Source organism: Juglans microcarpa x Juglans regia, chromosome 4D, assembly GCF_004785595.1.
Source record: "Juglans microcarpa x Juglans regia isolate MS1-56 chromosome 4D, Jm3101_v1.0, whole genome shotgun sequence".
NCBI classification, from domain to species: domain Eukaryota; kingdom Viridiplantae; phylum Streptophyta; class Magnoliopsida; order Fagales; family Juglandaceae; genus Juglans; species Juglans microcarpa x Juglans regia.
The window spans coordinates 28,296,137-28,316,369 of record NC_054600.1 but is presented as its reverse complement, the minus strand read 5'-3'; the positions used below and the strand labels follow the sequence as shown (position 1 = coordinate 28,316,369).

The 20,233-nt window shown below is 33.1% G+C and overlaps 1 protein-coding gene across 1 annotated transcript; it reads left to right on the top strand.

Annotated features, from left to right (window-relative positions):
* The first annotated feature begins 1,731 nt into the window (after positions 1-1,731).
* Positions 1,732-9,814, top strand: LOC121261693 (ABC transporter G family member 25). The gene is made up of 3 exons (XM_041164176.1): positions 1,732-1,997; positions 2,154-2,991; positions 8,629-9,814. The coding sequence occupies exons 1-3, from the start codon at positions 1,866-1,868 to the stop codon at positions 9,654-9,656; spliced, it is 1,998 nt and encodes a 665-aa protein (XP_041020110.1). The 5' UTR covers positions 1,732-1,865; the 3' UTR covers positions 9,657-9,814.
* The last annotated feature ends 10,419 nt before the right edge of the window (positions 9,815-20,233 follow it).

Here is a 20,233-nt window from a genome sequence, read left to right as displayed (position 1 = left end):
ACGTCTCTCACCCATTTTCAATAAACTCACAAAATGATGAACAGATGCATGATTGTCAGTGACCAGTTTCGTCAGATCACGATTCATGCATACCTTTAATTAATATGTTGTTGGTAATAAACCGTTTTACATTCAGGATATACATACAACGACTTAAAACAAGCAAGAAAGAAAGTTAAAAAATGGGCTGTTTCGTAAATGGCCCACTTTCAAAAAGTGTAAGTGGAATCGTGGATGATGTGGTCCAATGACAGGCAGACACAATTTCGCCTCCACGCCTCCGTTTCTCCGCTCCACCACTAGAACTAGTACTAGTACTACAGGTAATGGCTAGCCTAATTCTTCCCTGAACACACGCGTCGTACGCGCACACAAAGTGCGAGTGCCGAAAGCTGCTTAGAATAATTCCGAGAAAGCAAAAGCAAAGCGAAGTGGGAAGATATTCGGTGGAGGTCTAAATTGGGGAAAATGAGTGGGCAGCACGTGCCACCGGTTTGATTAATCGACACGCGTCTCGGCCTATTTTGACCGTCTCAGAGGGTCGGGTCCACACCCACTGAAAGAAGGAAACTCTAGATTTGGTACTATCCATTTCGATGACAGCCCAATGAGGTAAGCGAAAACAGTAGAAGATCGATTTGCTGGACCAATGGAGTTTTTTCGCAGCTGTAATAATCGAGTCGCACAGCTTTACGTCACAGCCTGAAGAAGTGCCTGTCGTGCTAGCGGGACTCGGGGAAGGACGTAGAATATTGGAAATGAAAAGCGTGACGTGTCATTTCCGGAAGGTCTAGCCGGAAAGGGTAAATTTTCCGGTTCCCTTTTTTCCCATGTCGATTGAACATGGATTGATGCGAGAAAATTAGGCTACACAGAATACGTGTTGTAGTACATTGGGAACACGCTGATAATTAGTTCTATCCTCCAGCAGAAATGACTTGCGCAGAATGCAGATAGTATCCTGTTGTTGATCTTTATTTTGTTTTATTCCTTTGTTTTGCCCTTTCCAACTTTGTATAGCACCGTAGAAATGAAATATAGAGATTGATCAGGAGTTCCAAATTCTTATTTTGTACTGCTCAGACAGAAATCTCACATATACAGTGATAGCAGGTCCTGGATAATATCTTTATGTTCGTGTGGCATGAGATTTTGGCGAATCTAACTACTGTATTTAAGATACTACTGAGATTAGGTTGGGTTGAGGACGTCAACTTATCTCATCTCATTTTTAAAATTTTTATAAATTTTTACAAAAAATAAAATAAATAATTTAATTTTTTTAAATTTTTAAATAATTATTTTATTCAATTTTTAATTTTTATCACGTGTCCTCAGCTCATGTACAAACCTATGTTGAATGTTAGGCATGCCCTGTAGTAATTGCTCCACACTCTCCCCACGATCTCACCCCCAAAGTCATCTTCCTCATCTTGATTACAGATCTCTCTCTCTCAGTCTCTCTCTTACTTTCTGCCTTTCAAAAGAGCCTTTTAAATGAGAGTAATGGCTCCTCTCTCTCATTCTGAAACCTTTTCTCGCTCTTACTTAAGATAGAGACAATCGGGAAAAAAGACATTAGAGGTTCTTTACATGAACCTGTCTCTACGAGCTGCCAACTGGCAAACAGAGCTGCCACGTTGCGCCTTTGCTGTTGGCGTTTCACTTTGACGTGGCATGCACTGGGACCTTAGACCTAAATAAATAGGGTTTGTGTTCGAGCACTCCGCTCTCGATCTCTTCATAACTCAGTCTTTCTCAACCAGTTACCTCACTTCCCATCACTACTCTCTCTCTCTTTCTCTCACCTTTTTCTCTTGCCTGGCCTCTAATTTTTCCTTTCGAGAAGAAAGCAAAAGAAAATAATGCCGGGGCTTGGTGTCGGAGAAACTCCAAATGGAGAGTCATCGGACTGCCCTGTTTTTTCGAAAGGTGGCCCTCGAGAGACGCGTGACTTGCCATCTTTATTGTCTTCTTCCTATCCTATTACTCTCAAGGTACGATACGGAGAGGAGGGGATTTTCGTTTTTTCCAGTACTTCCTGTATATTAAACTGACCGGGTCGAACTGTATGACTCGGCTATTTCAGAGTCTCGACTCTGATCGCCATATGATTGACCTTTTTATGAATTTCTTTTAATTTCTACATGCAGTTCATAGACGTGTGTTACCGACGGAATATAGAGAACAAGCAGAAGCGCGGTGTTAAGTGCATCTTTCGAGAAGGTCCCACAAAGTCCGATCAAATATCAACTGCTTCAATTGAAGAACGAACAATCCTGAACGGAATCACCGGCATGGTGTCCCCCGGTGAAGTCCTGGCCATCCTAGGCCCATCAGGAAGCGGAAAATCGACGCTCCTCAATGCACTTGCAGGGAGACTCTACGGGAGCGGCTTCACAGGAGCAATCCTCGCCAATGGCCGTAAACTCAACAAAACCGTGCTGCGGCGAACCGGGTTTGTGACTCAGGACGATGTTCTCTACCCCCATCTCACAGTCCGAGAAACCCTAATCTTTTGCTCTCTCCTCCGCCTGCCAAAAACTCTATCCAAAAAAGAGAGAATATCAATTGCCGAGTCAGTGATCGCCGAGCTGGGTTTGGTAAAATGCGAAAACACGATCATAGGGAACAGCTTCATACGTGGGATATCCGGTGGGGAGAGAAAGAGGGTGAGCATAGCTAATGAGATGCTGATTAACCCTAGTTTACTGATACTGGACGAGCCCACGTCGGGGTTGGACTCCACCGGGGCGCACCGATTGGTGTCGACGTTGGGGTCGCTGGCTCAGAAAGGGAAGACCATAGTGACGTCCATTCACCAGCCGTCAAGCCGTGTTTATCAGATGTTCAACTCGGTCTTAGTTCTGTCAGAGGGAAGGTGCTTGTACTTTGGGAAAGGGGGTGAGGCGGTGCCCTACTTTGAGTCGGTTGGGTTCTCACCGTCTTTCTCCATGAATCCTGCGGACTTCCTGCTTGATCTCGCTAACGGTACGTAAGCTTTTCCCAGCTTTTTATCTCTATTTTTACGTAATTTCTTGCTCTTTGTGGTGCCTGGCCGAGTAGAGTAGGGTAACTACGGGGAGCTTTGTATACAAAAACTCATCATTTTAATTCATTCAATTATTATAATTTTTTCAAATTTTCATACAAAATACATTAAATAATTAACTTTTTCAAATGTCAAACTAAAAATAATATTTTAACACTATTTTATTTCACTTTCAAATTTTATCTCATTTTAACTCACTATCTAAACCTCTCATAAGATTTTGCAAAAATAATAAATTTTGTTGTGTCTTTTTTGTTTTCTTTCAATTTAGATGAAGAAGAATGATAGTTTATTAAATATTTATACATATAGTTGTAGTTTTTACTTGATCGCTTTTTGAGTTTGCGTATACGTGTCTTCATTCATTTCTTCTTATATTGCTTCTTTTTCCTTGAAAAATATTTACTCTCGTTCTTTCCAGATTTTTTTTTTCCCTTTCTTAATTTGGTTCCTGTTTTGATCAGTTTCTAACGTCAATGTCCTCTAATTAAGTCTCAATCTAGTGAAAAGAAATGAATTTAAGTGCCTAGCTATAATGCGATCATCATGGCAAAGAGTCAAGTGATTCGTGGCCAAGGTGATCCATTAGCAGGACCATGTCGGGTGTGGCACACTCTCTTTGTGACCGACGACGCCACTTCTCCATACCATATATGGCGCTACCTGTTGTACGTGTTTCTCATTAAGACTCGTGACCAGCTTGGTCAAATGGTCCATACTCCGTAGAGAATTATTTACCATGTCATGGCCACGGTGATCGATCTGGATTTGCGTCGTGCATTGATATCTTCTGCCAATACATTATAGTTGTGAAAGCCTAGGATCGACGATGGATAATTCTAGTTCCTGGTAGATTTTGTGATGGCCCTTATCGGGGAATAGTGATGGCCCTGCTGGTGGTGTTGCTGTTGGAGGTGGAGGGTTCGATAAAGTAACACTTTGATTCTCTCAATGGAAACGTAAAGACTAAAGACTTGTTTTTGAGAACCCTAGCGGCTGGATAGAATCGACTAGACCACCCGTACTGGCTATGATTTAATTTCCACTTTGAGAGAGTTCTTTGTAATTTGTTGGGAAAGTATATAATTTTTCTGTTGCACTCCACGCGTCCTTCATTCCTTGAGTTTGATGGTCTCTCTCTCCCTTTACTACTTCCTTTAATTCCACTTTTAGCCAACTCGATGCGACTCCTTATGCTCCCATTAATCCTTTCTCCTCTTTCCAACTTTCGTAATCTGTAGCGCTTGTGCGTTATTCTCGTCCACAGGACTACCTATTGCCAGTGTCTTGGTGCCTCCCTAAGTTGGACAGGGTGAACATCGAAGATTCCAATTTCGCTTGTGCTTATTCTCTGTTTTTCCTTTGTTTCCTGGTTTGGACATTCCAGCTTTTAAAGTTTTCGTGGTGGCCGTGATGATATTATTAATTGAAACATTTCTATTTTTAATAATCTCCAAAAACTTTTCAATCTTTTGTGATCCATTTTGGGATTTTACTTCATTTAAGAATTAAGGAGACGGGTGTTAATTATTGGACTGGATCTTTTATTTTTTTCTCAGCTTGTGAATCGTTTTTAGTGACTTCAAATCATTTTTTTTCGTTAGGAGGATATTATATTTATGGATGGAATATGGGACCCAATAATACCCTAAATTCGTACCTAGGTTAACTAGATATGGACATTATTTGATCATAAACGTTGGACCCCCCATATATCACAGAATATATATATTAGAAAAGACGTTTATTTCGACCGTTCAATGGACTTCATCTGTGTTCTTTATACATTCATGGTGCAAGGTATGTGTGTGTGTGTGTGTGTGTGTATATATATATATATATTAGAAACAACGTTTCTTTCAACCGTTCAATGAACTTCATCTATGTTCTTAATTTATATATTCCTGGTGCAAGCTGGTATACATACCCGAATAATGTGTAAAGATTACTAAGCTACTAATTAACCTCTCGCCCCTCACAGCTGCACTTGCTCGTGTATTTATGTTACGGAAAATAATGAATGTTGATTTAGTTAGGCTACTTTTATATGTTGAGTTGAATTGTGAATAGTAATATTTTATGGGTCCTATTGAGATGGGTTTAACTTTTTTAGGTTGTTATGACTTTAACTTTATAGGTTGAAATTTATGAAGTAGGTTAAGATTAGTTTAACTATTTTATGATAAATTGAAAATGTAGTAGGTCTTATTAATAATTAGTTTGAGATTTAGATGTCATTTGAATAGTGAGTTGAAATAAAAGTTGAAAGTTGAATAAAATATTTTTTGAATATAATTGAATTGTTTATTATATTTTATATGTTAATTTGAAAAAATTATAATAATGAAATTAAATATTTTTACTATCAAACGAGGCTTAAGGGCTAGTTTGAGTAGTGGAGTATTTTCAGAATATTATATTATTATTTATTATTATATTATTATTTTTTATTACTATTTATTATTATTTAATAATTTATTATTATTATTTTATTATTATTATTATTTACAGAATATCTGAAATCATTTCTTTATCCGGTCACAACCTAAGTTGACCTATTTAAGTCGGATACTGTGGCTGCGACGTCAATTTCAACCCTTTTTCTAGGATGAGTTGTTTTCAACCTTTTGAAACCGAGATCCTCGCATTGTCGTAATCGATGACCATGGCGTGTCTGGTATGGGTGCCACCTCAACTCTCAATACAGTAATTTTTTCCTTTTAAATTACTTTGTATTTTTTATTTTATTTTCCGATAAGCGATAAGTAAATATCATCTGTACTAAATATCTAATTTAGCATGAGAGTAGTTAGAGTGGCGTGGGCGTAGATTTTAAGGCATTAGTAAGAAAACAGTTTTACCATGTTGAATTTGTATTTTAATCACTCTTGATAAATTATTGAATTTTTCATGGAAAAAAAAAAAAAAAAAGAACAGATTATCAAAAGTTTCACGCACCCAAACAATTTGAAGGGGAAACATGTCAAGAGTTTATAAGAAATTAACTACAAGCTGTTCCATTGACTTTTTTCTTATTATGTTACAGATCGAAGCCATTAGCAGATCATGATGCAATAGGCTTGGATGTGTGCCATGTGGGCCACGGTATTTGTTAGGTAATGGACCACCCCTGACGAACCAAGTTTGGTCGTATAAAATTGCTGGAAAACCTAGGTGTCGATCGAGTGTGAGAGCGTGAGAAAACGTTGGACCCAAATGGTTTCGCATAATCAAAGTAGTCATTATTTAATGCGTTGGTGGACACGTCACTCAGCAGTGTCTAGAGTTAAAATAATGCATACTGACTGCACTAGTGCTCTTCGACTTGGTGCCTTGTATAATTGTTGCACAGATGTTGAGGGGGGGCTCTGTATTTAGCTTTCCCTTCAAACAATTCTTGGACAAAATGATTAACGTTTTAAGGGAACTCTCGAGGTGGAGCATCGCATCAGTGTCCCTCCAATATAATTCGTGTTCTTAGCCATGGGTCCATGATATAATAAGGTTGTCTGTCATCTTCCTCTAATTTACACGTACGATGTTTTGCGAAATTAAATTCAAGGGTTATTTTGTCCTCTGAGAAAGAATATATATCTTTTAGATTTAAATATTCTTAGTTAAAATTAATTATAGTTTTCAGGGTTAGGGAAATGACAAAGATAGAATCATTTTCATAATTCTGTTTCACAGTTGTCTTTAATTTATTATATATTATTCTTGAGAGTTATTAGCTGAAAAAAACATATAGGAGGATGACGAGTGTATGATGAGGATTGCACTCTTAGATTTATAGATACGATCAATTGCTTAAATTGTTCTTTTCAGCGCTGACCACTTTCTTTTGTTGACCTCTTATGTCACTAATCTCAGTGATAACTCCTATATATGCATAAAAAGATAAGTTACCAACTCTATACTCCTCACAAATTATAAAGTGGAGAAAATAGTGATAATATCAAGACTAGAGTCAAGATTTTTTTTTCCTTGATATGACGAAGGTGATTAGGTATTAATGATGGGAATAAATAAAGATTTTTAATCCAGGGAGGTTGTGTTCTCTGTGCATATATGTTACGGGACAGCATTATAAAATCAGCATTAACGGCGTCATTTTCATAGACCATCATTAACAACTCTCCCTTTAATCGTTAATTATCTTAAAATCTTGTACTTGTGTAAATTGGTAAATGTATTCATTTGATTGATATTCTGTTGACTAAGCATTTGTTTGTTTTGTTTTGTTTTGAAGTACTGTTCTTCACTTCTTCGTATTATCGCTCTCTAGTGAACTATAAAGGTGTCCTAGCGTGTCCTATATTCCATCCACCACACTTTTCAAGACTAGGCTTCATTCTCTTTAAACTAATATCAGTAGTATAAACCGAAGAGCAACACGTGTTGGGTTGCATTGAAAAATTCAATGAGCATTGTTCTCAAAAACAAAAAGTTTGAATTATCTACGTGTTTTAAAAATTATTATATGTACAGTAAACATGGAAGTGGCTGATCGCCCTGCCTCTTTTGGGCAGCACCACCAACTTTGAGTGGAATCCCACCTTACCACTACCACTGGTCCGCTGTTATTTCTAACTTTGGAGTGCTGCTAATTATCTGCTTGTACAAGTCATTAAATCTTGCACCATTACATTAACCTAATCAAATAATACAATCTTTATTTATAGTGCGTCTGCTTTTTGCCCCCGTTTAATATTTTATATGTATTCTAAAGACTAATGTACTAATTAATCTATGCTATATTATTTATTAATGGTCCAATCAGTCTCCCCACCATGCATTTACAGGGACCAATTACGTTCTTTCGTTGAAATCATGTAGTGGTCTTACCTGTTTTAAATATGAGAAATACTTTAGACACAAAAGAATTATATATAAAAAAATCTATAAATTGATGTGATTTGATGTGATATGTCATATTATAAAATTAGTTTTATTGTAAAATATTATATTTAACGGATCTTATGATTGGCATATATAGGAGGCACTTTCTTTAGTATTTGGTGCTTTTAGCAGCAAATTAATCACTCCGATCAGCAAAATCTTGTCCGATTTTATTTGAATAGTCAGGTTATCTTTCAAAAAGTCCAGTTAATTGGACCGACCTTATTGATCACGAGAAGAGAAAAAGAACACACACATATATGGATAGACATATGAACATGCATGCTACTTTTTGGCTCATCTTTACACCTCACAAGACACAGCAACCTATTATTTTAACTATGTTTTTAAATGCTCTTTTGATGCTGTATGAGTTGTTAGTCTAGTATCTGTTTGTTAAATGCTTAATTTTTAACTCATTTGCAAAGACTCATACTTTAACAAGTTGTTTACCCTAGTAAACCTAGCTTGTTTGAATGTCTGCTTGTTTGCTTCTTAAGTTTAGAGAAATAATAATTCTATTGGCCAAAATCCCACATACATAAAAACTTGATGGAATATTATTATTACCAACTCTAATAAATATAGGCTCTAGTAGTTCAAAATCAGAAAAGAGTGATTGAATTATGCTCTTCTTGGATATGAATTATAAGGACTATTCTCCATTAATTGCGCAGGTATCTGCCAGCTTGACAGTGTAAGCGAAAGAGACAAACCAATCAACATCAAGCACACCCTCGTTTCTTCGTACAACAACTTGTTGGCTCCTAAGGTAAAAGCTGCATGTATGGAAACCTCCACCAATACAACAACGGAGGCGCGTTATGTTGGAAGCAACTCTCCAAAAGAGCATAGACGCTGCAATAGAACATCCCTTTCCACATGGTTCAACCAATTCAGCATTCTGCTCCATAGGAGCCTCAAGGAAAGAAAACACGAATCCTTTAACACGTTGAGAGTCGTCCAGGTAATCATTGCTGCAATATTAGCTGGTTTAATGTGGTGGCACTCGGGTTTTCGAGAAGTTCAGGATCGTCTAGGCCTCCTCTTTTTCATCTCCATCTTCTGGGGAGTCTTCCCGTCGTTTAACGCCGTGTTCGCCTTCCCTCAAGATCGTGCCATTTTCATGAAGGAACGGGCGTCGGGAATGTACACTCTTTCATCCTACTTCATGGCTCGGATTGTGGGAGACTTGCCGATGGAACTGATTCTTCCCACAATTTTCCTTACCCTGACATATTGGATGGCCGGACTTAGACCCACCCTGGAAGCTTTTCTATTGACTCTGTTGATTCTGCTCGGCTACGTCCTCGTTTCTCAGGGTCTTGGCCTTTTTCTGGGCGCGGTTATCATGGATGCCAAGCAGGCTTCTACGGTGGTAACGATCACAATGCTAGCTTTTGTATTAACTGGTGGATATTACGTGCATAAGGTGCCGTCTTGCATGGCTTGGATCAAATATATCTCTACCACCTTTTACTCTTACAGGCTCCTGATCAACGTCCAGTATGGAGAAGGGAGGAAAATCTCGTCTTTGATGGGTTGTAATTCCCATCAGGGACGCGAAAGATCTAGCTGCAAGTTTATTGAAGAAGATATTGGAGGGCAGATTAGCCCTGTTTTGAGTGTTGGCGTCTTGCTGTTGATGTTTGTGGGATATAGATTACTGGCCTACATTGCGTTGAGGCGTATCAAAGCAGCTTGATTTCTGCAGTAGTACTACTCTTGATGATCTGCTGCTTCTGCTGGAGTGATCATAATTGTAGTTTTTCGAATGACTGAAAGGACATGAAGAGCATCGATACACAAGCGCATCGAGAGCTCATGTTGTTACCTCTGCTTAATTAATATCTTTAGGTGCCATTGTTTCATCTTTGTTTTTGCTGAGGCATTATATGGGCCACTGATTCAATCCACTCCAATTGTATAATTGTATTGTAGTAAAGATCGGTTTGCATTCCTTGATATAAAAATAAATGGGTATATTTAAGTAACAATTTTTGTTTGAAAGTATATTTATTCATGCTAAAATATGTGAGAGCATGTAATAAGTCTGCGATATCGGTAGGAAGTACGAACCTTTTCATTCTATTATAACATCAAATGTAAACCCATCTGTGCACGCTAGCTGCACTGATAGGCCCGTGCACACTATTGGGCCAACAAAACGCCCTATCAATGTAATACTCTTAACTGACCCGAGTGTTGTGTGATAATTACAATTAAAGCAGACGACGATAGCCCAATAATAAGGAAAAATGCTAAAACAGAGAGTTGAAAGAGCAAATCCGGTTACAAGTTCTATTCAGCAGTCATACATCACATAATTATTGAATAAAAAAATTCTTTTTATTTTTTTACCTGACCAGCATGTGCATGATATAGGGTTGTTGAGTAGAATTTTCCATCCCGTTATATATATGGAAAATGATACAAGTATATCGACCGGTGATTTTTTCTTTCTTCAAACATCTGTTCATATTTATTTTTTAATATTTAAAAAAAAAAACTAACACAAATGATTTAATAAAAAAAGAACAAATTTTTACCCAATCCGTACCAAATTTGATACTTTTTATCGGTAACTCTAGTACTGTTTATATATATATATATATATATATATACTAGGTCGGAAAAACGTGCAAAGCACATTTGCCTAGTTCGGCAAAATAATTATTTAAAAAAATAGTATATATTTCATAAAAAATTGATTTTAATTAGTAATTTAAGGCATATGAAAAAAAATGTGAAATCTAACAAATATTTAGGGGTAATAATAGTTAAGTAGAGTATAATAATTACATGTTTGCATAGATTAGATGATAAAAATATTAGTTCAGAATATAACATAATCCAACACATATTTATAACATCGATAGTTTTAGCAAATTTGTCTTTGATAAGTTTAATACAAGCCCAACAAAAACATCAGTTCAAAATATAATATAATCTAACACATATTTATAACATCAATAGTTTATGCAACAAACCCAACAAAAATATGAGTTCAAAATATGAGTCATTTGATATTTTTACTATGATCCATCATTTTGTGTCATCTTGTACTGTATCAATATAGACGATATTGAAATTCTTGTGCTGCTGTTGGTTGAGTCGATTGGGGTCGGGTCTACTAAAAGTTCAATCATCCATTATTTCTACGAAACTTGTGCTGCAAGATTTTCTATATATGACAGATGTTCCTGCAAAAGAAATTTTTAATAATCTTCCATGATTAATAAAAATTTAAAGAACAAATATGCTGAAAATTGATGTCTTGTAAATTAACACAAATCTTTAAATGCAATGTTCTTACTTAAATTACTATGCATGTTATAAATAAAAATAAAATTAGCATAACATACTAGTATATCAAAATCAATTTAAATGATTTTTGTTATAATTTACATTTAGTAGTTTTTTTTTAATATAAACCTCAATGTGCTTATAGATAATGTAATAAACATATCAAAAATTATAAGATATACTTTTTTACTCATAACAACAAAGGCAATGGAAAACAAGAAAACATGCATCGCCAGTATGATTCATAAGTTCAATTGCCGAACAACCAAATGTTTGCTCTACAACTTCACCAAACATGACAGCAGATAGTCTTCCTGCACTATCGCCGAGTTCAACATATGCACGACAACTATAAATTTGATAGAAATATCATTTTAAGTTAGAATCAATAAAAACTATACATTAAATCTGTCATATAAATTATCAAATAAAACAAAAAAATTTGAAAGATGCATACCATGGTTGGAAAATGCTTTGGTGTTTGCAATAGTAACAAAGGAAGCTATTATTGTAATCATACACAATTCCTTTATTACAGCCAGTACATGATATGTAAAAAAATATTTGGCGCAAGTCAATCACAACTATCTTCGCCTTTATCCGAAATTTTATTTTTTACAATACATTAGAAACAATTTTGTAGATGAATTGTCTGTATAAATATTTAAATTTGTTACGAAAAATAGGATTTTATCGTCATAGGTTGTAAACTTTCGATCAACTTAACAAGATCACAATTCTTGATTATTTCTTGAATACCAACAGAAGACAAAGATGTAGACGGGTATGTCAAGCATTTTGCAATAATACTCTCAAGTAATAAATCATTAACCACTGCCCTTAAAATTGATAAAAACAAATGCAACATAAGAAATAAAAATATGGATATTTCAGTATTCAAGCGGCATGAAACAAATAATGACTTATTTGTGACGATTACCACTCTTGCAATGAAATTCCCTCGGGAAGAACGTGATTGATCATAAATTTACTTTTCGGACGCGATGAAAGAGATAATCCTTTATTAGAAATAGAAATCATGATTAATGTAAGCACAAACAATATAAAAAATATCATTATAAGAGCCAACTATTATCCTTGTTTCAAGTATAAGTGGCTTTGTCCAAATTATTTTCAATATTTTTTTGTATTAATCTTGCACAAATTGAACCCACATAGTTAAACATGTGGGGATTTAAGTTACAAAATTGAAAAAAAAAAATTAACAGAATATGTAAGAATTAAACATAATTCTAAAAGAGTGAACTACTAGCATGAAACAAATAATGACTTATTTGTGACGATTACCACTCTTGCAATGAAGTTGCCTCGGGAAGAACATGATTGATCATAAATTTACTTTTCGGACGCAATGAAAGAGATAATCCTTTATTAGAAATAGAAATCATGATTAATGCAAGCACAAACAATATAAAAAATATCATTATAAGAACCAACTATTATCCTTGTTTCAAGTATAAGTGGTTCTGTCCAAATTATTTTCAATATTTTTTTGTATTAATCTTGCACAAATTGAACCCACATAGTTAAACATGTAGGGGTTTAAGTTACAAAATTGAAAAAAAAATTAACAGAATATGTAAGAATTAAACATAATTCTAAAAGAGTGAACTACCAAAAAAATATTTTTACCTTTTATCAATGACATATATTTCCTAAATAGTTGTTGGTCCATGCGCTGAATTTATCTCTCTACATGGCTTGATATGGATTGCAGCGGTCAAAACATCTGACAAATAAGATTTAAATTTTCAATTCATTGATAATTAAATATTCTAAAATAAACACTAAATTACATATTTTTGCAAAGTCTTTATAAACATCTAATTCGTTGAACGGAATGAGTTGGTACTTTCGTGGCTCCAATTGTTCTTCATCTTTCAAAATTTCATCAATTATCGTTTTAGAATTTATGATCCATTGATATTCATGTATTTCAATTCTATACTTTAGATCCAGTGGCCCCACATATGCATTACTGATATAATATGACTGAAAAATACGTAAAATATTATCTCGTGAATCAATATATTTATCAAATATTACCGCTTGCACTCGATTTTCCTATACAGTATAAGAAATTGAAACGAATAATTTACAAAAAAAATTGTAATGAATAATTAAGTATAATAATTTTGTTTGATTTTAAATTATTTTTGGGTTTTAAAAAAATAATATTTTTTAAATGTATTACAATAAGAGAACTAAATGAACGGAACATCATCAATATTTACATAATATGAAAAGATTTAAAAAATCAAATATCAAAAGACCCAACAAATCAGTAGTAAAAACTAAAAAAACAAAATTTAATAAATAGGATGCAAGAATAACAAAATCCTTTACACATTTTTAGTATACCCAAAAAAATAAAAGACAATAGATAGAAATAAATACTATACCTCTGGATCAATCAATGTTAGGCTTTGGTACTTCAATGGTGAGCGTTGGCCAGTTCGATTAGGTGACTTGTCTGTCACGATCATTTTTATTTTTCAATTCCTTGTATTTGAATTGATATCTTCTATCGATGAATAAATCGTACGCATCTTTAAAGTAGTTCATATAGAGAGATATTAAACGTGTAAGTATAATAAATTCAATACTAAATTTAAAAAGGAAATTGCAAAGATAATTAAAAAATACAATAAATATCTCAAGAACAAAATACTAAACATGTAGAAAAGACAATTTTATTAAATATGTAATTTCATTTTAAGTAGTTAAACTCAAATTATACAACTAAATTATTAATCATATAACATTAATCTGAACATGTTAATCTTAATAATTCCGTATATTGTTATGCTGTTTTTTTTCTGATCATTCAGTCGACACTGGTCGTATTAAAATCCTTACTATAGATGAGTCTTAGTTCTTGATAAAACCACATATAATTGACTATGTGAGAAAATAGATTGAGGTAAATATATCCAAAGAAAATCTAATATTTGCCCTTGTGACTTATTTATATTCATTGTAAAGCTTAATATAATAGGAAATTAGATTCGTTTGAATAAGAAACCACTATTTTTATCAATATTTGGTAAGAATGCGATTCTTGGAATAAATACTTTTTTTTCGCTTCGATGCCCAACTACGATCTCTGTATCAATGAAATTTCAATCAAAAGCCTGACAAATTAGGTGTGTTCCATTGACTAGTCATTCTGAATGATTAATGTTTCTAAGTAGCATGATGGAACAGTTTATCTTCAGTAATAGTTCATAAGAAGGAAGTCAATTTGGGGTTAGAATATTTAAAAAATCCTCCATGACTGATTGTTCAAATGTATCTATTATTTTATCAAAGCTATATTATTTCCTAAGCTCACCAGGAAGCCTATGAATTAATAATGCATTTATTTCATCAACATAACTGTTCTTTAGTGTTAATATGACCCGATTCATCATAGTTAAAATGTTTATTGAATATTCACGAATATCATGGAAAATAATATCTATTAAATTATCCAAAGAAGTGTAGTCATTTTCATAGGGAACAAGCATACTATCAGGAATTTTTATAGTTTCATCAACTATGATTGGTGGCATTTTGTTGCCTAATTCTAACACATATTCTGAAAAAACTGGATCCAATCTTACTCGCATATTTTTAATCAAATGAAACTTGATCAATGTAGGCCACAAATAGGAAGAAATCAAACTGGCATGAACATGTTCTTATCTTGTTCCTTTACAAACCACAGGTAAAATCTGGCAAAAATTTTCACAAAAAATGACAACTTTTTCACCGATTGTTAATTATGAATCATTAATGTCTTGTAGCATTTTATCTAATGTTTCGATATTGTTTTCTTGACATAGAGGCATCATCTCATATAATTAACATTGCTACATGTAGTAGCTTTGCAATGACACTTTATTTACTAACACAACACATGCTATGTTCATCACTATCCAGTGGAATCTTAAAGCGCGAGTGTGTTGTTCTACCTCAATGAATGATAGATGCAGCAACACCAGATGAAACAGTTGCAAGTGCCACTAATTTTCTTGATTTTATTGTGGCGAGAAATGTCTTGTACAGGATTATCTTCCCTGTCGCACTAGGGCCATCAACAAAAAATGTAGCAGCTTTGTTTGAAAAAAATTTTCCTGAATTATAGACATATCGTTATTCGCTATTAAGCGCTTTTGATGCAGCAATATCTTCTTCTGAAATTTCAACAGTCAATTCAGCATCGATCTTATTAGATTCGAATTGACTTTTATTGAAATAAATGTTATTATCAAGAAGATGGAACGACTTAATGTCTTTCCCATTGATTCAAGTGCAAAAGAGATTGAGTGCAAAACTTGCATTCTTACATTGAATATAGTATCTTCAGTTGACCTAAAATCAATTGACATATATTACTCAAAACGTTCCCAAAACTCTCTCAAATCGGTTGTAATACAATAAACTAATATAGTTGCAATAGCAGTCTCATACTGGATGGCATTTGATATAGAGATGCTTCATGCAAACAATCTTCTAAGTCATTGTCTCTCTGTAGCAAATCATGTATAGTTACTGTCTCACGAAATGTTGAAGCCACAACACCATCAACTGTCCTTTAATTTTCAAATGACAAATGTGCTCTTACATGATTTAGCAATATCCGTAAATAATACATCTCACCATCAAATGGATTTGCTGTAACAATTTGACTTATAACAGTTTTCTTTTCAAGTCCACTCTTTGTATTGTTGGCTCCAAACATGGAATTCTGGAAATTTTTTGTACAACAATGTCCTGGCATTCTCATCTACTCGGTTTAATGTAAAGAATTATGTTAATATCGATTTGGCAGACATATTAGAGTTGAGAATATTGATTAAGTCTTCATTTGCTCGAAAAGTTACTTGGTGTTGATTCTCAAGATGTAAATGTAAGCTATACACTGCTGGGTACATTTCATTAACAACGAAGCCATATATTCTCCACATAGTTTCAGGTGGAGCAATCCATCGGACCAATTGGAATTGTTAGATTTCATTAATTTGTTGATTGTTTTGTTCAGAAACTAAATTGAAAGCAACACGATCATGTCATTTGTAAATGTATTTATAAAGATATTTGACTGTTTTTACTGCAGAACAAATCTCGAGATTAATGTGACAGTCAGATGTTGCAAGTAAATATGGATTATATGAAACGACCCAACGTTTATCCAAATTATAATCTCTCACATTGACAGTTATTCCATTATCAGAACGCCTATATATTGAGAAGCAATCTTTCCAACAGTCGTACTCGATGCAGAATTTTTTGGATAATGACTTTTGCAATAATCATTTTTTTCATGCAAATATTTGTTGGATTAAACACTCTACATGGTCCATGCCTCGTATGCTTTAAAACAATGTTATGCAAGTGCAAATTCATATTTTTATCAGATATTTCTGCTGATACAATCTCATTAAAAGATTCAGGTGCATAAAATTTACAATCTTTCTGTAATATAATTAAAAAATGAGCATGTGAAAGCCCTTTTTTTTGTGTGCTCAATAACATAAACATATGATGAGACTTTTTCAAATATTTGTCGCTTAAATAATCGATCATTTAATTCTTCTGATTTTGCACAAAAGACCTAAGCAACCAAATCAAGCCGATTTCGACTCTCATCATGCATGCGTAATTCATTTGAAATTTCTTGCCAATTTGGATCGTATATCATTGTTAAAAAAAGGTCTGGTTTACTATAATACTGAACTAAAATCATTACTTCCATATTTTTTTTCCACATGTCTCTTGGACTCCCAATAAACGACAAAGGCAGAATAATTCATTTTCCAATATTAGAAGTATTAGTTTTCCCAAGCGTAATGGTATCAACAATACCTTGATATAACTCATATCGAATGTGTTATTGTTTGCTATGAAAATAATCTAATCTTCATGTTTTGATCTTAACATACATATCAACAATAAATTGTTGCAATAGACGACCAGACAACAACAAAATTGATCTGACATTTTATCTGATTTACAATTTATAGCAATTATATTCATGGCACGAAACAATTGAATATTTCATTTTTCTGTTTAATGATACAAAAGTTAAAGGATGATGAAATATTACAAAATTAGATGTCTACAAACTAAGTACAAAATGAAAAGATTAAGATTACACTTTCATCTCGTTGTTCTCTTGTAAGTAATTCTTTTGCTGACATTGATCTTTGATGATCTATTGATCGGTTATTTCATCACATATTAATGTGCTTCCTCTATTGACCCTTTGAATGTCTTGATGCCAACCGATATTCCCAAAAAGAAATAATAGCAGATACTGAAGTGGATTATAATAACCAAAATAATACTAAACTATATGACTTCTACCAGAATGACTAAAGACACAAATGTCTCCTCGTCCCAACTGATTTGCATCTTCATTTTCAACCCATATTGCTGCAACTTGTGAAGATGTCGGGGCATTGAATACACGCTGGCCTAGGCCAGCATCTGATCTTATATGGATTACTTGATTTTTCAAATTTAGCAAATCACCAAGAGATCGAAAAAATACAGAATATGAATTGATGCGAAGAATATCGATGAGTCGAGCTATAATTGATGGATTCATTCTGTCTGAATCAGAAATGCGGTTTTTCAATTCATGCTCAGTATTATAAAAATACAATTGAAAATAAGAAAGACGACCATTTAAATGGACTAAATAATTGATATAGTGATAAATTTGTCTCTAAATTCGGAAGGTATAAATATCTTTATTTTGTCTACAAAGATCTCTATCGAATTTAACTCTAAAAGATATAAACGCGAACTTGTTATTATAAGTTCAAATATAGGTCTTAAAATGCGCGACTTCATCTGTGCCGAAGGTAAAAAGATCATAAAACTGATCAAGGACATCATTTGTGGTCAAAGAAATTGTTTCATCAACACAATAAAATCTATTTGTTTCATGATAAAATTGATTTGCTTTACAATGTCTGCAATAAGGCACATATGTCAAAGAATATACTTCAGATGACACAATTTGTAATAATTGTCTAAGTCCAGCAGAGTGGTGATGCCCCACCTATTGAGTTAAAAAATGAATACAAGACAATAAACATAAACTCATCGATTTCTTTGAATGATCTGACTAATGACACTACTGGAAGAGTGACAAAAGTTGACAATAGAATTAAAAGAATGAATAATATAATTATACTTGTTTCTTACCCTTACAAGGTAGCAGTATACTTATTTCAAAACTTGACTCTTCTTGAACTACACATGAGGTATGTTTGAATATGATGTTCCTAAATTTTAATGAAAAAGAATATAAGACTGCTTGAATAAGAAATATATGAAAATAATTTCAGGAAAATCTGTTGAATCAAAACCTGATTAGAGACGATTGTTTCATGCATGTATGTGTTTCCAGATTTACATGTCAGGAAATCCATATAATCACTCGGATAATCAGAATGATTCCTCACTTTGTTTAATGACGAAGTCGCCTCTGAATCAACCACACAGACATTAACATCAGGAGGAACACATACTTCATGAGACAAAGCCAAGTCATCGATGTCAACATCAACATGGAAAATTCGTTGTCTCTTTGATATTTTTTGTAGAACAATGAAGTCTTGAATAATGTTTATATGTTGGACATCATTATTTGAAGGTTCATCAATTGTTGTAGTCATTTGATCACCTACAAACAAAGTTGGATCTTTTAATTGAATGAAATTGCTTCTAAATGCTTCTTTTTAGCATATATCTCTCTGTTTTCTACGGAGTTCTTATTTTTCTCCTATGGTAAATCTTTATACGATATTTTATTTGCTGGTTATTTTCCATGAGCTTAAAAAATAATTCCAAGCTTAACTTTTACGAAATTAATATTACTATTTAAAAACAAATACGACATAACTCATTAATACAATCTTACCACTTCTCATTATGTTAATGAAGCAAACAATTATTCCAAATGTTAGATATTGTTCCACACAACCAAAACTAAATGAATAATTAACAATTGTTTAATGCAAAATGCACAGATCCATGGTGCATTTTAAATTCTATAAACAATTTCATTGATTAATATGTTAAAAATACATATTAAATCAATAAGGAAAAGAACATAACAAAATAACACATGAAATGAAAAAATATCACAAAAAGAGAACCTATAAAAAGTATAGACCGATATCACATATCAAAATTCATAAAATAAAATACTTCTCAAAATTAATTTGTTGTTAGTAAATACCCACTAAAAATTACAACTAGGGACCAGCAAAAAAAGAAATATATATCTATAAAATATAAAAATTGACTTAGAGGTCTTGAAAAAAACATTGAAGAGTTTTTTTTATAAATTTAGATCTCTTGATAAGGAGGATAATTCATGTCTAGACACAAAAGCTATTGTAAGTTTTGATTGTATTGTATACATACACACACATATAAGTACAAAAAAATTGTTCAAATATGTTTTTTGTAAACATTTTGCAATGATACAAAAAAAATTTAAATCGCTTTTAAAACTTGTTTATAGTATTTTATTCAAAACTTTCTCATTAATCCCGAACCCAATGAGGACATGATAATTTTTTTTACCTTTTTATTGTTTTGTCATAATAATATATTATTTAAACTTCAATTTTCTAATAATATTTTATATTTTTATTGGTTCTTTAATTTTAATTTTTTTTATTATTATGATGATCTTCATTATTTTATTTCATTATTGCACAAATTGTTGTGTATTTTATATTAATGTGTTTTCTTATATATTATTTTGATTTTTCGGATTGAGCCTTCTGTGTCACAATAATATATTATATAAACTGCTTATTATTATTATTATTATCGTCTTTATTATTTTATTTTACTATTGTAAAAGTTGTTGTGTATTTTATGTTAAGGTATTTTCTTATATATTATTTTCATTTTTTGGATTGTGCCTTCTGTGTCACAATATTA

Bases quoted from the DNA above. Each gene is read 5' to 3' on its own strand.
- LOC121261693 (XM_041164176.1), top strand. From the start codon at position 1,866: ATGCCGGGGCTTGGTGTCGGAGAAACTCCAAATGGAGAGTCATCGGAC. The intron at 1,998-2,153 runs GTACGATACGGA...TTCTACATGCAG, and splicing joins CCTATCCTATTACTCTCAAG to TTCATAGACGTGTGTTACCG. The intron at 2,992-8,628 runs GTACGTAAGCTT...TTAATTGCGCAG, and splicing joins CCTGCTTGATCTCGCTAACG to GTATCTGCCAGCTTGACAGT.